The sequence below is a fragment of the Ornithorhynchus anatinus genome, chromosome 1 (assembly GCF_004115215.2).
Source record: "Ornithorhynchus anatinus isolate Pmale09 chromosome 1, mOrnAna1.pri.v4, whole genome shotgun sequence".
NCBI lineage: Eukaryota > Metazoa > Chordata > Mammalia > Monotremata > Ornithorhynchidae > Ornithorhynchus > Ornithorhynchus anatinus.
Window position 1 is genome coordinate 149,055,680 of NC_041728.1, and position 18,592 is coordinate 149,074,271.

The window sequence follows — 18,592 nt, forward strand, 5'->3', positions numbered from 1 at the left end:
GCGACTTGCCCGAGGTCACGAGCAGACAAGGGGCAGAGCCGAGATTAGAACCCGGGTCCTTCCGATTCCGGGCCCGCGCTCTCTCCGCTAGGCCACGCTGCTTCTCTTTCAGTGTGCAGGGCGTCGTACTGAGCGCTCGAGAGATGATAATGCGACCCGGTTGGCAGCGCTTGCCAGCGACGCGCTTCAGGTTTAGAGGGACCGTGAGTTTAATTTGCCGTGCGCCGCTTTTCTATCCCATCGGCTGGTTTTTCTTTCAGTCTTCCCGTCGCACCCCAGCTTTTTACCCTGGCCACTTGCTGCCTTCGTGGTGCTCCCGTGGATTCTTGTCCAATATTCTTAACGGACCTGTCTCCCTCATCTTCAGGGAGATCGGGGGCATCCTTCCTTCGGAAAGACGCTCTTTTACCCGGCTTTGAGTTCTGTTTGGAACTTCCAGAGGGCTAGCTTCCCGGAAGAGGCCGTGCCGCATTTTCGGTGAAGTTGCGACTGAAAGCATGAGGAAGATCTGGCGGGCGCCGTGTCGCGATAGTGAGGAGAAATAGCGGGCCAGAATTTGGGACTACCGGTTCTTAAAACAGCCTCGTTTAAGTGACACGCAGATTCGTGAAGCGTTCGATACTTAGAGAAGCAGCGTGGCTCAGTGGAAAGAGCCCGGGCTTGGGAGGCAGAGGTCACGAGTTCGAATCCCTGCTCTGCCACTTGTCAGCTGGGTGACTGTGGGCGAGTCACTTCACTTCTCTGCGCCTCGGTTCCCTCGTCTGTAAAATGGGGATGAAGACTGTGAGCCCCACGTGGGACAACCTGATTCCCCGGTGTCTGCCCCAGCGCTTAGAGCGGTGCTCGGCACATAGCGAGCGCTTAACAGATACCAACATTATTATTATTATTATTATTATTATTACAACCTGATAACCCTGTATCTACCCCGGCGCTTAGAACGGTGCTCGGCACATAGTAAGCGCTTAACAGATACCAACATCATCATTATTATTATTATTACTATCCATAATTTAAGGTCCGTCTCCCCCTCTAGACTGTAAGCTCATTGTGGGTAGGGAATGTGTCTGCCATATGTGCCTAAGCACTTGGGAGAGTACAGTACAGTAGAGTTGGTAGCTACATCCTCTGCCCAGAGAAAGCCTTCATTTCTTCTCTGCGTACATTTCAAGTGTGGTTATTTGTAGAAGTCTGAAAATGAGGATTATGGACTTAAATTTCTATAGGGGATCTTTAGGGGAAAAAAGATTTAGGCAGAAGGTCCCGGGGCTCAAAGGAACACGGCCGGGGAATCTGCCAGAATTATTTCTAAGAATAAGTTAGACGTTACCGGTAGTAATGAGAAGCAGCGTGGCTCAGTGGAAGGAGAACGGGCGCTGGAGTCAGAGGTCACGGGTTCGAATCCCGGCTCTGCCACCTGTCAGCTGGGTGACTGCGGGCAAGTCACTTCACTTCCTCTGTGCCTCAGTTGCCTCGTCTGTAAAATGGGGATGAAGACCGTGAGCCCCACGTGGGACAACCGGATTCCCCTGTGTCCCCCCCCCAGCGCTTAGAACGGTGCTCGGCACGTAGTAAGCGCTTAACAAATACCAACATTATTAATGGAATGATTCAGGAACCGAATGGTTGACAGATGGGTGGATTAGCCGCCCGCTGCTATTCTCCGTGCTCAATCCCGAGGCTTTCTGATTCTTTGGAGTCTCCTCATGACCGTGAGGGTCATTCAGAAAGACGTGTAATGTCGCCTCTCTTTAGTCATTGGCAGGCAGGAGGAATTTTTGTTGGAAGTACGTCAATCTCCAGTTGTCTTTCTTAAGTTACAGCGGCGGCTGAAAGATGAAAGTTCAAAAGTCCCTCCGCAATAAGACTCTTCAGTGGCGTAGAGATCCCAGTCGCAGCTCGGAGACAGAGGTCTTTACCGCTGAGGACTGTTGAAAGGTACAGGCGGCCGATCTGGTCGCCGTCCCTCCTGTCGGGCACTGCAGGCGACCGATATGGTCGCCGTCTCTCCTGTCGGGCACCTCCCCGTGAATCCGCGAAAACGGGAGAAAGTGACCCCCGGACACGGCACCGCCCGGGGAGTCCGAGGAGATGATCGTCTCTGACCGCTCTTTCCCTTTTATCTTGCCCGTGAAGTTTTTTGCTTAATCCCGCCGCCTTTTCCTCTCTCACGTTTATTCACCCTTACGGCCGTCCCTCCGGTTCAAGTTCCGTCATCCTGCGAGACGACTCTGTGAGACTCGGCCCCGGTCTGCCTGCGTCCAGCCTGTCCGTGCTAAACCAGTTTAAAAAAACCCGTGTAAACCGTTCTGAGCCGGTCTAGCCCAGCTGGCCGGTCGGATCATCTCTCTGAAACATTGTCTGCGTTCTCAATAACCTTAGATTGAATACTTTTCTTCCTCTACCGTCTTCCGCCTACTGGAGATGGAACTTCAAGCTCATTCATTCCTTCAGTCGTATTTCTTTGAGCAGAGCGCTGTGCTCGGCGCTTGGGAAAGCGTGAAACGGTAATACGGAGCTAGGTCCTCACTTTCTTAAATCTGTCAGTTTATATTTATCGAGGGTTTAGCGCGTGCAGAGCACTGTACTGAGCCCTCGGGAGGAGTACAGTATAACAGAGTTTGTAGATACATCCTCTGCCCGCAACCGGCTTATAGTTTTACGTATCTGCTGTCTTTTCCTGCTAATGATGATAATGACGTTGGGATGAAGCGCTTACTATGTGCCGAGCACCGTTCTAAGCGCTGGGGTAGACACAGGGGAATGCGGTTGTCCCACGTGGGGCTCACGGTCTTAATCCCCATTTTCCAGATGGGTAACTGAGGCACCGAGAAGTTAAGCGACCTGCCCAAAGTGTGCTTCACCACACCTTCCTTGTTCTTCCCGAGCTGAGCTGCTCATTCGTGACTCTCCCGTCTCGTGCCCTTCCCCCTGCCGGAAAACTTCCTTCCCTTCAGATCCTCCGGCCTACAGCTTCCCACCGTCTGCAGGGCTTTTCTGAAATTTCTTCCGTCGCCCGACTCCGGGTCATATAATAACAACATTGGTGTTTGTTAAGCGCTTATGGTACGTGCCAGGCACTGTTGTGAGCGCCGGGGTCGACATAAGATAATTGGGTTTGAACGCAGTCCCTGTTCCAAACGGGGCTCACGGTCTTCATCCCCGTTTTTTCATTTTATAGAGGAGGGAACTGAGGAGGCACGGAGAAGTGAAGTGACTCGCCCATGGTTACACAGCGGACAGGCTGGCAGAGCCGGGATTAGAACCCGTGGCCTTCTGACTCCCAGGCCCGAGCTCTATCTACTGCGCCAAACTGCTTCGCTATTCAGATAACAATTTGGGTAGCAGAATGTAATTTAGACTGAAGGAGGGAGAAGATGGAGGCCGGGAGACGGGATAGGAACTCTGTAATAATGATGATGATGATGTTGGTATTTGTTAAGCGCTCAGTACGTGCAGAGCACTGTTCTAAGCGCTGGGGTAGAGACGGGGGAATGAGGTTGTCCCGCGTGAGGCTCACAGTCTTCACCCCCCTTTTGCAGATGAGGGAACCGAGGCACAGAGAAGTGAAGCCGTAGAGGATTCTAATTAAGCCACAGTGGGAGTTTGAATCAGGGTGAGGGTAGTTTGGGTGGAGAGGAAAGGGCAGATAATATTGTTGGTATTTGTTAAGCGCTTCCTCTGTGCAGAGCACTGTTCTAAGCGCTGGGGGAGATCCAGGGTCGGCAGGTCGTCCCACGGGGGGGCTCACGGTTAATCCTCATTTTTACAGACGAGGGAACTGAGGCACAGAGAAGTGAAGTGACTCGCCCACAGTCACACAGCTGACGAGCGGCGGACCCGGCGGGTCTGGAAATGGTGTGGAGAAAAAACTGACGGGGTTAAATGGCAGTCTGAAAGTGAGAGGGGCAAGTGCGAGGGGTCAGGAATAATACCCCAATTGCAGATTTCAGAGAAGGGGGAGCCCGGTGGTGTCTTCATCAGACATGGGAAAGTTAGGCGAAGAGCCCGGCCTTTGGAGTCAGAGGTCATGAGTTCGAATCCCGGCTCTGCCCCTTGTCAGCTGTGTGACTGTGGGCAAGTCACTTCTCTGTGCCTCAGTGACCTCCTCTGGAAAATGGGGATGAAGACTGTGAGCCCCACCTGGGACAACCTGATTCCCCTGTGTCTCCCCCAGCGCTTAGAACGGTGCTCGGCACGTAGTGAGCGCGTAACGAATACCAACATCATTATTATCAGGTTTTTGAGGGAAGGTGAGAACATTAGTTTAAGACCCGTTAGTGAGGCTGTTTGCCATTTTCTCTGGAGGTCCCGCTAAGGGCATGATCCTCTGATCTTAATGAAGAGTTCTAGTTATAAGTTATCTCATACTAGGATTTCACAACGTTTTTCCGGTGAGACAAACAATGGTCTTTCGTTCTAGGTTTCCCCATTATCCCTTTTATTTAAGTTTCCAAAAAAGGTTTGTCAGTTAGTACTCTTTGCTTTCAGCTTAAAAATAATCGAATTCACTGTAAAGTTGTAATGTCTCGACCGTCCCAACTTTTTTTCCCCCCTCTCATTCTCCGCCGTTTACTTTCTCTTCCCGTTGTTTAACATTTCTTTATTAGAAGCTTCAGTTCTTTTCAGCTACTGGTGTAACTTTAGGACATAGAAAAATGACTGCTGCCCGCCAATGACTAAAAAGACATGCCATATTGCCTATAACTTTCAGAATTCATTCAGGCGTATTTGTTGAGCGCTCACTGTGTGCAGAGCACTGTACTAAGCGCTTTGGGAAGTACAATTTAGCAACAGACGGGGACAATCCCTCCCCAACACCGGGCTCACAATCTAGACTGGACTATTGTGGCCAATTTTTCAAGGAGAGCTGAGGAATTTTTCAGAGGGTCAGCAACCCCTCACGCCCTGTCTGATAAAATAAAACACCGTATCATCATTCATTTTGTAATCCCAGTGGCTCAGGAATGAGTTCGTCGCAGAAACGGCACCATCCTTCAGTCAGTCAGTCCGTCCTGTTTATTGAGCCCTTCCCAAGCGCAGAGCTCTGTCTTAAATAGACTCCAAAGAATCAGAACCCGAAGTGTTTATTGAACACTTGTACCTGTACCAAATAATAAAATGTTGGTATCTGTTAAGCGCTTACTATGTGCAGAGCCCTGGTCTAAGCGCCGGGGGAGATACACGGGAATCAGTTTGTCCCACGTGAGGCTCCCAGTCTTCATCCCCGTTTTCCAGATGAGGTCAGTGAGGCCCAGAGAAGTGAAGTGACTGGCCCCCAGGCACACAGCTGACAAGCGGCAGAGCCGGGATTCGAACCCATGACCTCCGACTCCCAAGCCCGGGCTCTTTCCACGGAGCCACGCTGCTTCTCGTGCCAAGTGCTTGGAACAGCACAATAGAGTTAGTAACCACAATCCCTAAAGAAGTAGGCGCGGAGGCCGATACAGAGGTTGAAATTGGACCGGGCAAGTGTTCGGATCAGCGTGGTGGAAATGTGGATTTTTTTTTTTTTTTTTTTTTTTAATGCTAACTGTTAAGTCGTTACTGCGTATCAGGCACTGTACTAAGCGCTGGGATAGATTTAAGCTAATCAGGTGGGAGACAGTCTCTGTCCCACGTGGGGCTCACAGTCCAAGCAGGAGGGAGAACAGAACCGATGAAATGACCGAGACACGGAGAAGTGAAGTGACTTGCGCAGGGTCACGCCGCAGACAAGTGGCGGAACCGGGATTAGAACCCAGGGCCTTCTGACTCCCAAGCCCGTGCTCTTTCCACGAGGCTACACCGCTTCTCTTTGGAAAGAGAAGAAGGGGAGGATTCCAGGGTACTGCCGAGTTTACCGACTTCGGGGGCAGCCTGGCTCAGTGGAAAGAGCCCGGGCCTAGGGCTCAGAGGTCACGGGTTCTCATCCTGGCTCCGCCACCTGTCAGCTGTGTGACTTTGGGCAAGTCACTTCACTTCTCGGTGCCGCAGTGACCTCATCTGTAAAATGGGGATGAAGACCGTGAGCCTCACGTGGGACAACCCGATCACCCTCTCTCTCCCCCAGCGCTTAGAACGGTGCTCGGCACATAGTAAGGGCTTAACAAAATGCCAACATTATCATTATCTTTTGAGTGATTTTAGGGGAGTTTGAAAAACATCATCCTTTACTCGTATCCGTGAAGCTACCTATCACTTTGTAAAAGCTGCTCGTTTGGATCTCGCTTCATGTCTTTTCTTCTAGGGGATCATTCAAAAATAACATTAAAAACCAGGAATGTGTTCATTGAATGCACAGGAACTGATCTCACTAAGGTAAGTAAGGATTTTTTTCCCCCGTGGTTTTAAATTTCTTAGGGGTGCGGTACTGTTCCTGGATTATTCATTCAATAGTATTTCATTCAATAGCATTTATCGAGCGCCTGCTATGTGCAGAGCACTGGACTGAGCGCTTGGAATGGACAAATCGGTAACCGATGGAGACAGTCCCTGCCCTTTGACGAGCTTACAGTCTAATCGAAGATCAAGGGGATGAGCATCCCATTAATGAGGGAACTGAGGCACAGAGAAGTGAAGTGACTTGCCCAGAGTCACAACAGCTGCCAAGCGGCAGAGCCGGGATTCGATCCCATGACCTCTGGCTCCCGAGCCCGGGCTCTTTCCACTGAGCCACGCTGCTTCTCATGACTGGATTCCATAGTTAATTTTTCCAACGTATCACTTAATGGACGTGCGAAATCCTTAAATAGTACGGAAGATATACTCCAAAAAGTTCCCCACGTTGGAAGTGTTTCTGTGAAGCATTTTACACGTCCAGAGAATTGCACTAAGGGCAAGGCCGGTAATTTGCCGTGAAAATTAAGTTTGCCTCTAGAAATAGAGATTTAAAAAAAAAAATCACCTTAAATACCACTAAATGATCCTGAAGTAATAATTTAGTCATGAGTACTTGGGTTGGTTTTTAAAGCTGTATTATTTCAGTCTCCTTCTCTGTGCCTCAGTTCTCTCATTTGTAAAATGGGGATGAAGACTGTGAGCCTCACGTGGGACAACCTGATTCCCCTGTATCTGCCCCAGCGCTTAGAACAGTGCCCTGCACGTAATAAGCGCTTGATAAGTACCAGCATTATTATTATCATCGCGGGGCAGCTGCTGGGCTGCAGAGCACACAGTATTCGGTGCTGCAGTGTAGCAAGTGAGACGTCTTAAAATCAGACCCTGGGCAGCGGCATTTATGGAGCGTCTCCCGAGTGCCGCGTCCTACTGCCCTGAACGCTCGGGGGAGACGTGTATTTCTGCATCCAGTCTAGTGAGGGAGGCAGACAACTATCTACAGGTACTGAAAGCTAGAGGAAGAACCAGTAGAAATAGTAATGAAGAGGATAACCGTGTTATCCGTTAAGTGCCGAGTCTGTGCCGGGCACCGTCCTAAGCTGTGGGGCGGAAAGAAGCAAACGGGGTTGGACCCGGTCCCTGTCTCACGTGGGACTCGTCGTCTCAATCCCCCTTTTATAGTTGAGGTCATTTAAAGCGCAGAGAAGTGAAGTGATTTGCCCGAGGTCACGCAGCAGATAGGGCGACGGAGCTGGGATCAGAACCCGTGACCTTGGGGCTCCCAGGCCCGTGCTCTATCCGCTGGGCCACCCTTGTACCGCCCCTGAGCGACGTGCAGCGCAGACCCCTCGGGGTGAGACGGCTGGTCACAGAGTGGAATACGCAGATCGGTGCCCAAGAGGCCCACGTGGTTGCAGAGGCCGAGGATGTGATGAAGGTATATGAGAATTAGGCTTTGGGGGTGTTGAGGGCGTTGGGGACGTAATCACGGAAGTCTTTCTGGGGGAGGTGGAGGTGTTAGTAGGGTCTTAGGAATGGGAGAAGCTCCGATCCGGGGCGGCGCTGCCGGAAATCCGCCCGGATGGCCGGAGATAAGCAGTCCCGAGAGCGTCGCGCCGTATGAAAAGTGCTCTTCTGCAGGGACGGTGGCCCCCGTGGCCAGTGGAGGATTAACCACCCCATCCCCCTGCCCCGAGAGCCCCGACACTGACGTTCCAGTTGCAGACCTTTTTCGCCTTTAGCCCCGTTCGGAGGATCTACCGTCGTATCGTATTTGTTAAGCCCTTAGTGTGCGCCACGCGCCGTTTTAAGCGCTGGGTAGATACGAGGTGATCAGGCTGTCCCGCCTGAGGCTCGCGGTCCTGATCCCCATTTTACAGACGAGGTAACCGAGCCCCCGAGAAGGGAAGTGGCTCGCCCAAGGTCACAGAGCAGACAAGTGGCGGAGCCCGGATTAGAACCCACGACCTCCGACTCCCAAGCCCGGGCTCTTTCCACCGCGCCGCGCCGCTTCCCTTTATCGGACGACTAACGTCTCCATGTTTCCGTCTCCTCTCCAGGCAAAGATCGTCCTCGATATTATTGTCACGATGTTCAGTGAATATTGTGAGAAGCGATTTACGTAAGTAGCACGTACCGGAATGTATCACGAAATTCACTTTCCGGTCCCGAATCCCAGATTTACGGATGTCATTTTGGCTTTTTTTTGCGCGTGTGCAGTGTTGAAGCGGCTGAAGTAATCTATCCCGATGGAAAATCCTACGTCTATCCAGTAAGTGTTCGAGGGACGACTGGGAAGGAGATAGTCTTTATAAAATGGCGGGATGGGGGAGGTGGGGAGCGTTTGTGTTCAAAGAGAGCCTGCTTGAAATAACCCACTACTAGCCTTTGAATTTGTAATCTGTAACTCCAAATGGCAAATTTCTCTAGTTTAATCCGGATAGGTCGTTTTAACCCAACAAATGTGGTGTTTAAAATCACTACCCGGTCGTTAACTAAAAAGCCATTTGAACTTTATCACGTCTAATTCGGGGGAAGGCGTGATAGTGATCAAGGTATATCCAGGTTTTAAAAAAAAAAAAAAAACAAAACGGCCAAATACACATTTTTTCAAAGAGTGTGTTTTTTTTCCTTCTACTACTCTTTACGGTTTCTCTCCCCGTCGAACTTAATTTAATACAGATAAAATGGCCGTAGCAAAAGGTGACATGTGTGAGGCTTCGCAGGGATGACTGTCCCAACGTGAAGCTAGTACTGTGTTAGATAGGCTGTTAGTTGGTGTTTGTTTTTTTAATTTGGAAGGTCCAAGATTCATTCCTTCAGTCGTATTTATTGAGTGCTTACTGTGCGTAGAGCACTGTGCTAAGCACCTGGAAAGGACAATTCAGCAACAGATAGAGACAATCCCTGCCCACAGTGGGCTCACAGTCTAGAAGGAGAGAGACGGACATCAAAACAAGTAAACAGGCATCAGTAGCATCAATGTAAATAAAACAGAATTATAGATACATTTACAGCATTCATAAGACAAAGAGAATTATAAATATATACCTATATACACAAGTGCTGTGGGGCCGGGGGGGTAGAGGAGAGGGAGCGACTGGGGGGCGATGGGAGGGGAGCGGAGGAAAAGGGGGGCTCAGTCTGGGAAGGCCTCCTGGAGGAGGTGAGCTCCTCCAGTTGGGCTTTGAAGGGGGAAAGAGCACTCTACTAAGCGCTTGGGAGAGTGCAGTATAACGATAAACAGACACAGGACGCGTTCCCTGCCCACAACGAGCTTGCAGTCTAGAGGGGGAGAGACAGACGTCGGCATAACTAAGCAGACATCAATGGAAATAAATACAATTACAGATAAAATTAATAATAATAATATTGCTATTTGTTAAGCGCTTACTATGTACAGAGCACTGTTCTAAGCGCTGGGGTAAACACAGGGGAATCGGGTTGTCCCACGTGGGGCTCACAGTCTTAATCCCCATTTTACAGATGAGGGAACTGAGGCACAGAGAAGTGAAGTGACTTGCCCACAGTCACCCAGCTGACAAGTGGCAGAGCTGGGATTCGAACTCATGAGCCCCGACTCCAAAGCCCACGCGCTTTCCACTGCGCCACGCTGAAGTGCCGTGGGGTATATGCCCAACCAATCAGTCGGGGCATTTTTTGAGCAGTTACCGTGTGCCGAGCAGTGCGCCGAGTCAGAGGTCGTGGGTTCGAATCGCAGCTCTGCCACCTGTCCGCTGTGCGACTCTGGGCGAGTCACTTAGCTTCTCTGTGCCTCAGTTACCTCATCTGTGAAATGGGGACTTAGACCGCGAGCCCCACGTGGGGTAACCCGGCGAACCCGTATCGACCCCGGCGCTTCGAACGGTACTTGGCACACGGTGAGCGCTCAACAGATACCCTCGTTATTCTTAGTAGAGGTGATAGATATTTACTAAACGCCTCCGGCCTGCGGAGCGCTGTACTCGGCCGCGAATTCGACATCGGCCCCTCCCTTGTGGGGAGAGTACAGTTCAGCGGTGTTGGTGGACACGATCCCCGTCCTCGAGCAGTTTGCCGTCTGATGGCGGGGACGGGCATCGAAGTCAATGTCAGGGGAAGCAGCCGAGTATAAAGATGTGTAATTAAGGACGTCGGGGCCGCGAGGCGAGGGAAATATCAAAGGGCCTAAGTGCTCCGTCTCTCCCCGTAAACTCTAAGCCCTCCGCGGTCGGGGGATTGTGTCTGTAGATTCTTTGAGATTCTCCCAAGTAGGCTGTACTGAGCTCTGCCCGCAGTGAGCACTCAGTAAATACTATTGATTAATCAAGGGGTAGGGCCTCTTACGCGTAGATATGCACGCGGCTGTGGGCAGGTCACCAGCCCGTGAGCCTCTGGTGGGACAACCCGACGACCCCGGCTCTCCCCCGGCGCTTAGAACGGTGCTCCGCACGTAGTCAGCGCTCGACAGACACCGACATGGGCGTTATTAGATGACGGAGGAGGGAGGGCGACTGGCCGCGGTCCAGAGGAGGTGAGCGAGGGAAGGAAACGTGATGTTGAAGATTGGGAGGGGGGCGGTGTGTTGTGTACGAAAGGGGAGGGCCTTCCAGCCCGGAGGAAGGATGTGGCAGAGGGGGTCAGCGGTGAGGTGGAGCGAGTAGAGAAGATAAGTTGTTACGAGTGAAGGGTGGGCTGCGTCTAGAGAGCAGCAGCGTGGCTCAGTGGAGAGACCACGGGCGTGGGAGTCGGAGGTCACGGGTTCGCATCCCGGCTCCGCCCCCTCGTCGGCCGTGCGACTTGGGGCAGGTCGCTTAGCCTCTCTGGGCCTCGGTGACCTCACCTGTAAAATGGGGATTAAGACCGTGAGCCTCGCGCGGGACAGCCCGATGACCCCGTATCCACCCCAGCGCTCAGAACGGTGCTCGGCACGTAGCGCTTAACAAATACCGGACGTTATCATTTGTGGGAGATGAGTGAGGTCAGGTAGGAGGGGGAGAGCCGATCGAGGGCCTTAAATCCACTGGCAGGGAGTCTCTGTTTACGGCGTGGGATGTGCGACCGTTGGGGATGGGAAGATGTGTACGCGGAACGGTTCTTTCAGAAGGATGATCCGAGCCGCAGTGTGAAATGAAATTAAGGGAAGCAGCGTGGCCTGGTAGAAAGAACACGGGCGTGGAGTCGGCGAACCCGGACTCTCCCCCTGACCCTGCCAGTGCCGGGTGACAGTGGGCAAGTCATTTAGCTTTGCGGCGCCTCGGTTTCCTCATTCGTAAAGCGGGTATTTATTACCTGCTTTTCTCCTCCTTAGATTGTGAGCCCTGTGGGGGACGGGGACCGGGCCCGTCCCAGCTCTTAGAAGGCTGCTTGACACATAGTAGGTGCTTAAGAAGAGCACAGTAATAATAATAAAATATGAACCGTAGCGGGGAGAGACCGTGGGCGGTGGGCAACGAGGGGGTCGACGCGGTAGCCGAGGCGGGCGGGATGCGACGAATGATACGCGGTAAGTAAATCGCTGTGGAAGCAGTTCGGATGGAATGGAAAGGGTGGTGTCTGGAGATGCCGGATAGGTAGAATCGCCAGGATTCGGTGACCGACCGATTTTGCGAGCCAAATGAGAGAGATGAGGTGAGGATGAGGCCAAGGTGAGGCTTGCGAGACGGGGAGGATGGCGGTGTATCCTGCAGCGTCGTCTGGGGTGATAGGAAAGTTGGGAAGAGAGGGGTCGCGTGGGAAGATGAGTTCTGTTTGGTCCTACTAAGTTTGAGATTCATTCATTCGCTAGTATTTACTGAGCGCTTACTATGTGCAGAGCACTGTACTAGTGCTGAGCGCTTGGAATGTCCAGATGGGTAACGGAGACAGTCCCTGCCCTCCGACGGGCTCGCGGTCTAATCGGGGGAGACGGACGGACGAGGACGGTGGCAATAAATAGAATTCGGGGGGGGGGGGGAAGAACATCTCGTTAAGACAGTAGCAGATAAATAGAATCCGGGCGCTGTCCATCTCGTTAACAAAATAAATAGGGTTGATGAAGATGTAGACAGCAGGACATTCAGCTAGAGATGTCTGAGCCCAGGAGGAAGAGCAGAGAAAGAGGTCGGGGCTGGAGATGTAGATTTGGGAATCATCCCCTTAGAGATGGTAAGGATAATAATGTTGGTATTTGTTAAGCGCTTACCACGTGCAGAGCACCGTTCTAAGCGCCGGGGGAGACACGGGGGAATCGGGTCGTCCCACGTGGGGCTCACCGTCTTCATCCCCATTTTCCAGATGAGGTCACTGAGGCCCAGAGAAGCGAAGTGACTTGCCCACAGTCACGCGGCTGCCAAGTGGCAGAGCCGGGAGTTGAAACCGGGGCAGAGAATGAGTTCTCCATGTGAGTGGGCATAAATGGAGATTTGAAGGGGACCCCGAACTGAGCCTCGAGGGATTTGGAGGGAGGCAGGAGAGAAGTCCGAGAAAGGGGCCCAGAAGGAGTTGCCCAAGATGTAGGATGAGAAGCAGGGAAGGACGGTTTGAGTGAAGTCAGGGTTAGATGGACGAGAAGCAGCGCGGCTCAGTGGAAAGGGCCCGGGCTCGGGAGTCAGAGATCATGGGTTCGAATCCCAGCTCCGCCGCCTGGCAGCCGTGTGACTGTGGGCAAGTCGCTTCACTTCTCCGGGCCTCAGTCGCCTCATCTGGAAAACGGGGATGAAGACCGTGAGCCCCACGTGGGACGACCCGATTACCGTGTATCTACCCCAGCGCTTAGGACAGTGCCCTGCACATAGTAAGCGCTTAACAAATACCAACATTATCATCATCATTATAGTGAATTCTCCCCGACTCTCCGCCGTACTGCAGTGAGCAGCGGTTTACAGTTATGAGATTCTCTTGGGGTTCTGGGGACGTAAGACCGCTTCACCCCCATCACCCGCACCTGTCCGACCCCCGCCGCCTTCCGATCGGGCCCCACGCTCTAGACCCTGCTTAGAGCCCTCGTCTCCTCCTCCGTATCTCTCAGCTGCTAGAGGAAATGGAGCGCTACCTCTACTGAGAAATGGATAAAACATGCCCGGGCGGATCGGAGACCCTCCTGGAGGAGATTACCGTCAGACAGCGGGACCGGAATCGAATTATATAATCGAACGTACCCGTGCAGCTGCCGGGGCCGTGACTAAAAGTGACCAGTTATGAGTGAGTTCTGAGGGGATGTTTCTTTTATCGCCATTTTTTGGATCAGTCTGTGGGGAGGAACCGACTCCACAGAGCGATGGCCGCGGCTCCTCTTTTGTATTGTTACCAGCGAGTCAGTTATATCTACTGAGCGCTTACCGCGGACGCAGCACCGTACCGAGCGCGGGGGTGTACGGCACGGTATGCGTTCATTCAGTGGTATTTATTGAGCGCTTACTAGGTGCAGAGCACCGTAGTAAGCGCTTGGAATGAACAAGTCGGCGACAGACAGAGACGGTCCCCGCCGTCTGACGGGCTCCCGGTCTAATCGGGGGAGACGGGCGGACGAGAACGATGGCGATGAATAGAGTGGAGGGGAAGGACGTCTCGTAAAAGCGATGGCGACTAAATAGAATCGAGGCGATGTACATCTCGTTAACAAAAATAAATAGGGAAATGACAAAATAAATAGGGTAATGACACAGTAGACTGTCTCTGTTACCGATCTGTACCTTCCAAGCGCTTAGTTCAGTGCTCTGCACGTAGTAAGCGCTCAGTAAATACTACTGAATGAATGACTGGACCGGGGAGACGTGTTCCCCGCCCACGAGGAGGTTATCGTACGGTGGACCGGGTAAATGCTGAACTTGTTCGCTTCGTGCCGTGTGTGAGTAATCCAGAATGTGCTTATTCAGGAGGGGAAACCGAAAAATATTTTCAGATTTGGTTCACCTTCTCAGGAAAGTGTTCATTGGGAGAGAAGGCCGATTTCGGTAGAGCACGGAAGGGGCACGGCTCAGTGGAAAGAGCCCAGGTTCGGGGGTCAGAATCGTGGGTTCTAATCCCAGCTCCCCCCCTTGTCAGCTGTGTGACTTGGGGCAAGTGGCTTCGCTTCTCTGTGCCTCGGCTACCTCATCTGCAAAATGGGGATGAGGACCGTGAGCCCCACGTGGGGCAACCTGACCACCTCGTATCTACCCCAGTGCTTGGCCCATAGTAAACGCTTAACAAATACCGTCGTCGTCATTAGTCTGGTCACTCTCAGGCCGTACTGTTTTCCTAAGAGTGCCTACTAATCACGGTGTTGGGGTCGCAAGCCTCTGTCTCCCCACCGGAATAACGATACTGAACTGCTTGCTGCGGCCCTCCGTAAACTCCCCCGCCCCCCGACGGGCTTGGTTTGGGAGAGTTGACCCCGGGTCCCACCGCTGTGCTTATGCAGCTAACGATTCTCCACAGAGAAACCGAAACCGGGTCAGTCTCTTCCGTTTCTCATTTACCCCCTCTTGTTTTTACATTCCTCGCCACCACCTGTTTTAGAGTATTGCGTTTCCTCCGGTCTCCAGGACATCTCGCCGTGACTGACCCGCACCCGGCCCCTGCGGCTCATTTCGGTAGGGCAAAGACCCAACTCCGGATTAACCCCGACGCTCCTCCCCTTCCTAACATCTCCCATCGCGGTCGACGTCGCCGCCCCCGTTCCGGAAATTTGCCGCCTTGTCGTCGACTCTGACTCGTGTCTGTCTTGGAATACGGATTGGTTGTACTGCTTATTGAACGCCTCCCGGATGCAGAGCGCTGTACTACTACTACTACTAATAATGTTGGTATCTGTTGAGCGCTTACTACGTGCAGAGCAGCGTTCTGAGCGCTGCGGTAGATACGGGGTCGTCAGGTCGTCCCACGTGAGGCCCACGGTTCATCCCCATTTTACAGACGAGGGAACCGAGGCCCAGAGAAGTGAAGTGACCCGCCCACGGTCACACAGCCGCCGAGGGGCAGAGCCGGGAGTCGAACCCGTGACCTCTGACTCCCAAGCCCGGGCTCTTTCCGCTGAGCCACGCCGCTTCCCCTGACACCTAGGGAAAGTGCAGTAGAGTTAAAAGGCGTGATTCCTCCCCTCTCAAGGAACTCGGTCCTCAAGGAGTATAGCATGAGGACAGGTGCAGAGTACATTTCAGATTGAAGAGAAAATGGTTATATAGTCCTGAAATAGTACGGCATGTAATTGATCTGGCCTTCCCAGACCGAGTTTCCCCTTTTCCCTCTGCCGCCTGTCGGCCCCCCGCTTCACCTCCCCTCAGCCAAGCCCCCCTTCCCCCCCCCCTTTCCCTCTGCTCCTCCCCCTCTCCCTTCCCCTCGGCACTGTGCTCGTCCGCTCATTTGTATATATTTTTATTACCCTATTCATTCTGTTAACGAGACGTACATCACCTCGAGTCCATTTATTGCCGTTGTTTTAATGAGATGTCCATCCCCTCGATTCTGTTTACTGCTACTGTTCTCGTCCGTCCGTCTCCCCCGATCAGACCGTGAGCCCGTCCAGTGGGCAGGGACTGTATCTGTTGCCGAATTGTCCATTCCAAGCGCTCGGTCCAGTGCTGTGCACATAGTAAGCGCTCAGTAAATACTATTGAATGAATATGTCGATATATGCCCTTCCCTTGTGGGGAGAGTACAGTTCAGCGGTGTTGGTAGACACGATCCCCGTCCTTGAGCAGTTTACCGTCTGATGGCGGGGACGGCCATCGAAGTCAATGTCAGGGGACGCAGCAGGGTGTAAAGCTGAGTCGAGTGCAAAAACGCGTAGTTGGTGCGTAACACGTGCTAACTCTGTTATATTACACTTTCACGAAAGCTCGGTACGCTGCTCTGTCCAAAGGCAGCGGTCAGTAAATACCACTGATGGATCAGTTGATGGAGAAGAGCTGAGATCATAGTCGGGGAGAAATAACTCAGAGAAAAGAAAAATCAGTGGGGGGAGAAATTAATTCCTGCAGGGAATGTGATCTCACCACTTGTCTTTAACTCCTGCTACTTTTTCGTCTACAGTATATCCCGCTTCCTCGCCACCCTGATCCAGGCCTCATCTCCCCCGGGATGGATTACTGCAACAGTTTCCCTCTTGTTTGTCCCTGTAGCCAGCTTCTCCGTACAGTCTAAATCGGCGCTCGTTTGCCCCGATCGGTTTCTTCTTTCTTTTTTTTTTTTTTTTTTAATGGTATTCGTTAAGTGCTTACTATGTGCCGGGCACCGTTCTACGCGCTGGGGTAGATAAAAGCCAAATCAGGCTGGACACAGTCCCCGTCCCACATGGGGCTCACGGTCCTCATCCCTCTTTACAGATGAGGTAACCGAGGCCCGGAGAGTAATAGTGTTGGTATTTGTTAAGCGCTTACTACGTGCAGAGCGCTGCGCTAAGCGCTGGGGTGGATACAGGGTGCCCCACTTGAGGCTCACAGTCGTAGTCCCCATTTTACAGATGAGGCCACTGAGGCACAGAGGAGTGACGTGACTTGCCCACAGTCACACAGCGGACAAGTGGGGGACCTGGGATTAGAACTCAGGTCTAATCCCAGGTCAGAGAAGCAGCGTGGCTCAGTGGGAGAAGCCCGGGCCCGGGAGTCAGGGGCCGTGGGTTCTAATCCCGGCTCCGCCACTTGTCTGCTGTGTAACCTTGGGCAAGTCGCTTCACTTCCCTGTGCCTCAGTTACCTCATCTGAAAAAATGGGGATTAAAAAAGGTGAGGCCCCCCCCCCCCCCCCATGGGGCGACCTGATGACCCCGTATCTACCCCAGCGCTCAGAACGGTGCTCGGCACATCGTAAGCGCTTGACAGATACCGTAATCGTAATGACTCAGGTCCTTCTGACTCACAGGCCCGTGCTCCAGCCGCTCGGCCGTGCCGCTTCCGGTTCTCTGTCTACCGCTCGGGCACGCGGTAAATGCCACGGATTGACTGTTGGCTTTTTTTCTCAAATGATACTCAGAGACCATCACTCCCCTCTTTCCGAACGTCCGGGGGCTTCCCAGCTCTCTCCCCGTCCATTAGGAGCTCTTATCACGCATTCGTTCATTCAGGCGTATTTTATTGAAAGTCTGCTGTGTGCAGAGCGCCGTACCGGCACTTGGGAGAGCACAGCGTAACGGAAAATTGACACATTCCCTGTCCGCAGCGAGCTTCTATTCTGGAGGAGGAGACGGACGTCAATACAGATGAATACATTACGGACTTAATGTTGGTGTTAAGCGCTTACTAGGTGCAGAGCGCTTTAGGGGAGATGCAGGGTAATGAGGCCGTCCCCCGTGAGGCTCACAGTTAATCCCCATTTTACAGACGAGGGAACCGAGGCCCGGCGAAGTGACTCGCCCGCAGTCACCCAGCTGCCAAGTGGCAGAGCCGGGAGTCGAACCCATGACCTCCGGCTCCCAAGCCCGGGCTCTTTCCGCTGAGCCACGTAACCTAAGTGTTGTGGGGCCGGGGCTGGGGGGCGGTGAATAAAGGGAGCGAGTCAGGGCGATGCAGAAGGGCGTGGCGGTACCGTGCGCTTGGCACAGTGCTCCGCACGCGGGAAGCGCTCAGTGAGTACGACTGAATGCGGTACGACCGAATTAAGGAGAAGAGGAAAGAGCGAGGGCTTAGGGGAGGTCTTGGAGGAGATGCGTCTTCAATAAGGTTTTGAAGGAGGGGAGAGTGACTGTTTATTGTTGGCTTAAAAACGGAACCCCAGTTGTGTCTGTCTTTCCAGTCTCTCTTCCTGTGGTGCCCGGTTCGCGTTCGTGGCTCCTCTCTGGCTTCATTCCGACACCCGCGTTCTGTGCCCACCCTCTCCCGCGCGCGTCGCTCCGTCGCCCCTCTAACCGGCCGACCCTCTTCTCTCGCCATCCTTCGGAGCTCTGCAGAGCCTCTCCCGGAAAGCGTTGCGGGATAAATCTCTGGCTCTCCGAAGCGCGCCATCCCATCTTAGCATTTCCGCGCATTTGTTCGCCCTTCGGCGGGGTCAGCGGAAAGGGCAGGACCCCGGGAATCGATCGACCGTGGAGGGAATGCGCGATGGGGCCGTTGGGTGGTGAAGGCTTCTGACCAGGGACTCGATGATGATAATGTCGGCGTTGGGCAAGCGCTCGCTCTGTGCCGAGCGCCGTTCTAAGCGCTGGGGCAGACGCGGGGGAATCGGGTCGGCCCACGTGGGGCTCACAGTCTTCATCCCCGTTTTCCAGATGGGGGGACTGAGGCCCGGAGAAGTGAAGTGACTCGCCCGCAGTCGCACAGCTGCCAGGTGGCCGGGCCGGGAGTCGAACCCACGACCTCTGAGCCACGCTGCTTCTAGACCTAGAATGACCCTGGAATCAC

General features: G+C 53.1%; 1 protein-coding gene across 3 annotated transcripts in view; it reads left to right on the forward strand.

Moving 5' to 3' along the window:
- The window catches only part of FARSB (phenylalanyl-tRNA synthetase subunit beta), a 113,054-nt gene that overhangs the window by 22,686 nt on the left and 71,776 nt on the right, over positions 1-18,592 (forward strand). For all 3 annotated transcript variants that reach the window (XM_029067216.2, XM_029067224.2, XM_029067231.2), the window contains exons 8-10: positions 6,230-6,300; positions 8,379-8,440; positions 8,539-8,590. In XM_029067216.2, coding sequence (XP_028923049.1) covers positions 6,230-6,300; positions 8,379-8,440; positions 8,539-8,590 — 185 coding nt within the window. The remainder of the gene's footprint in view (positions 1-6,229; positions 6,301-8,378; positions 8,441-8,538; positions 8,591-18,592) is intronic.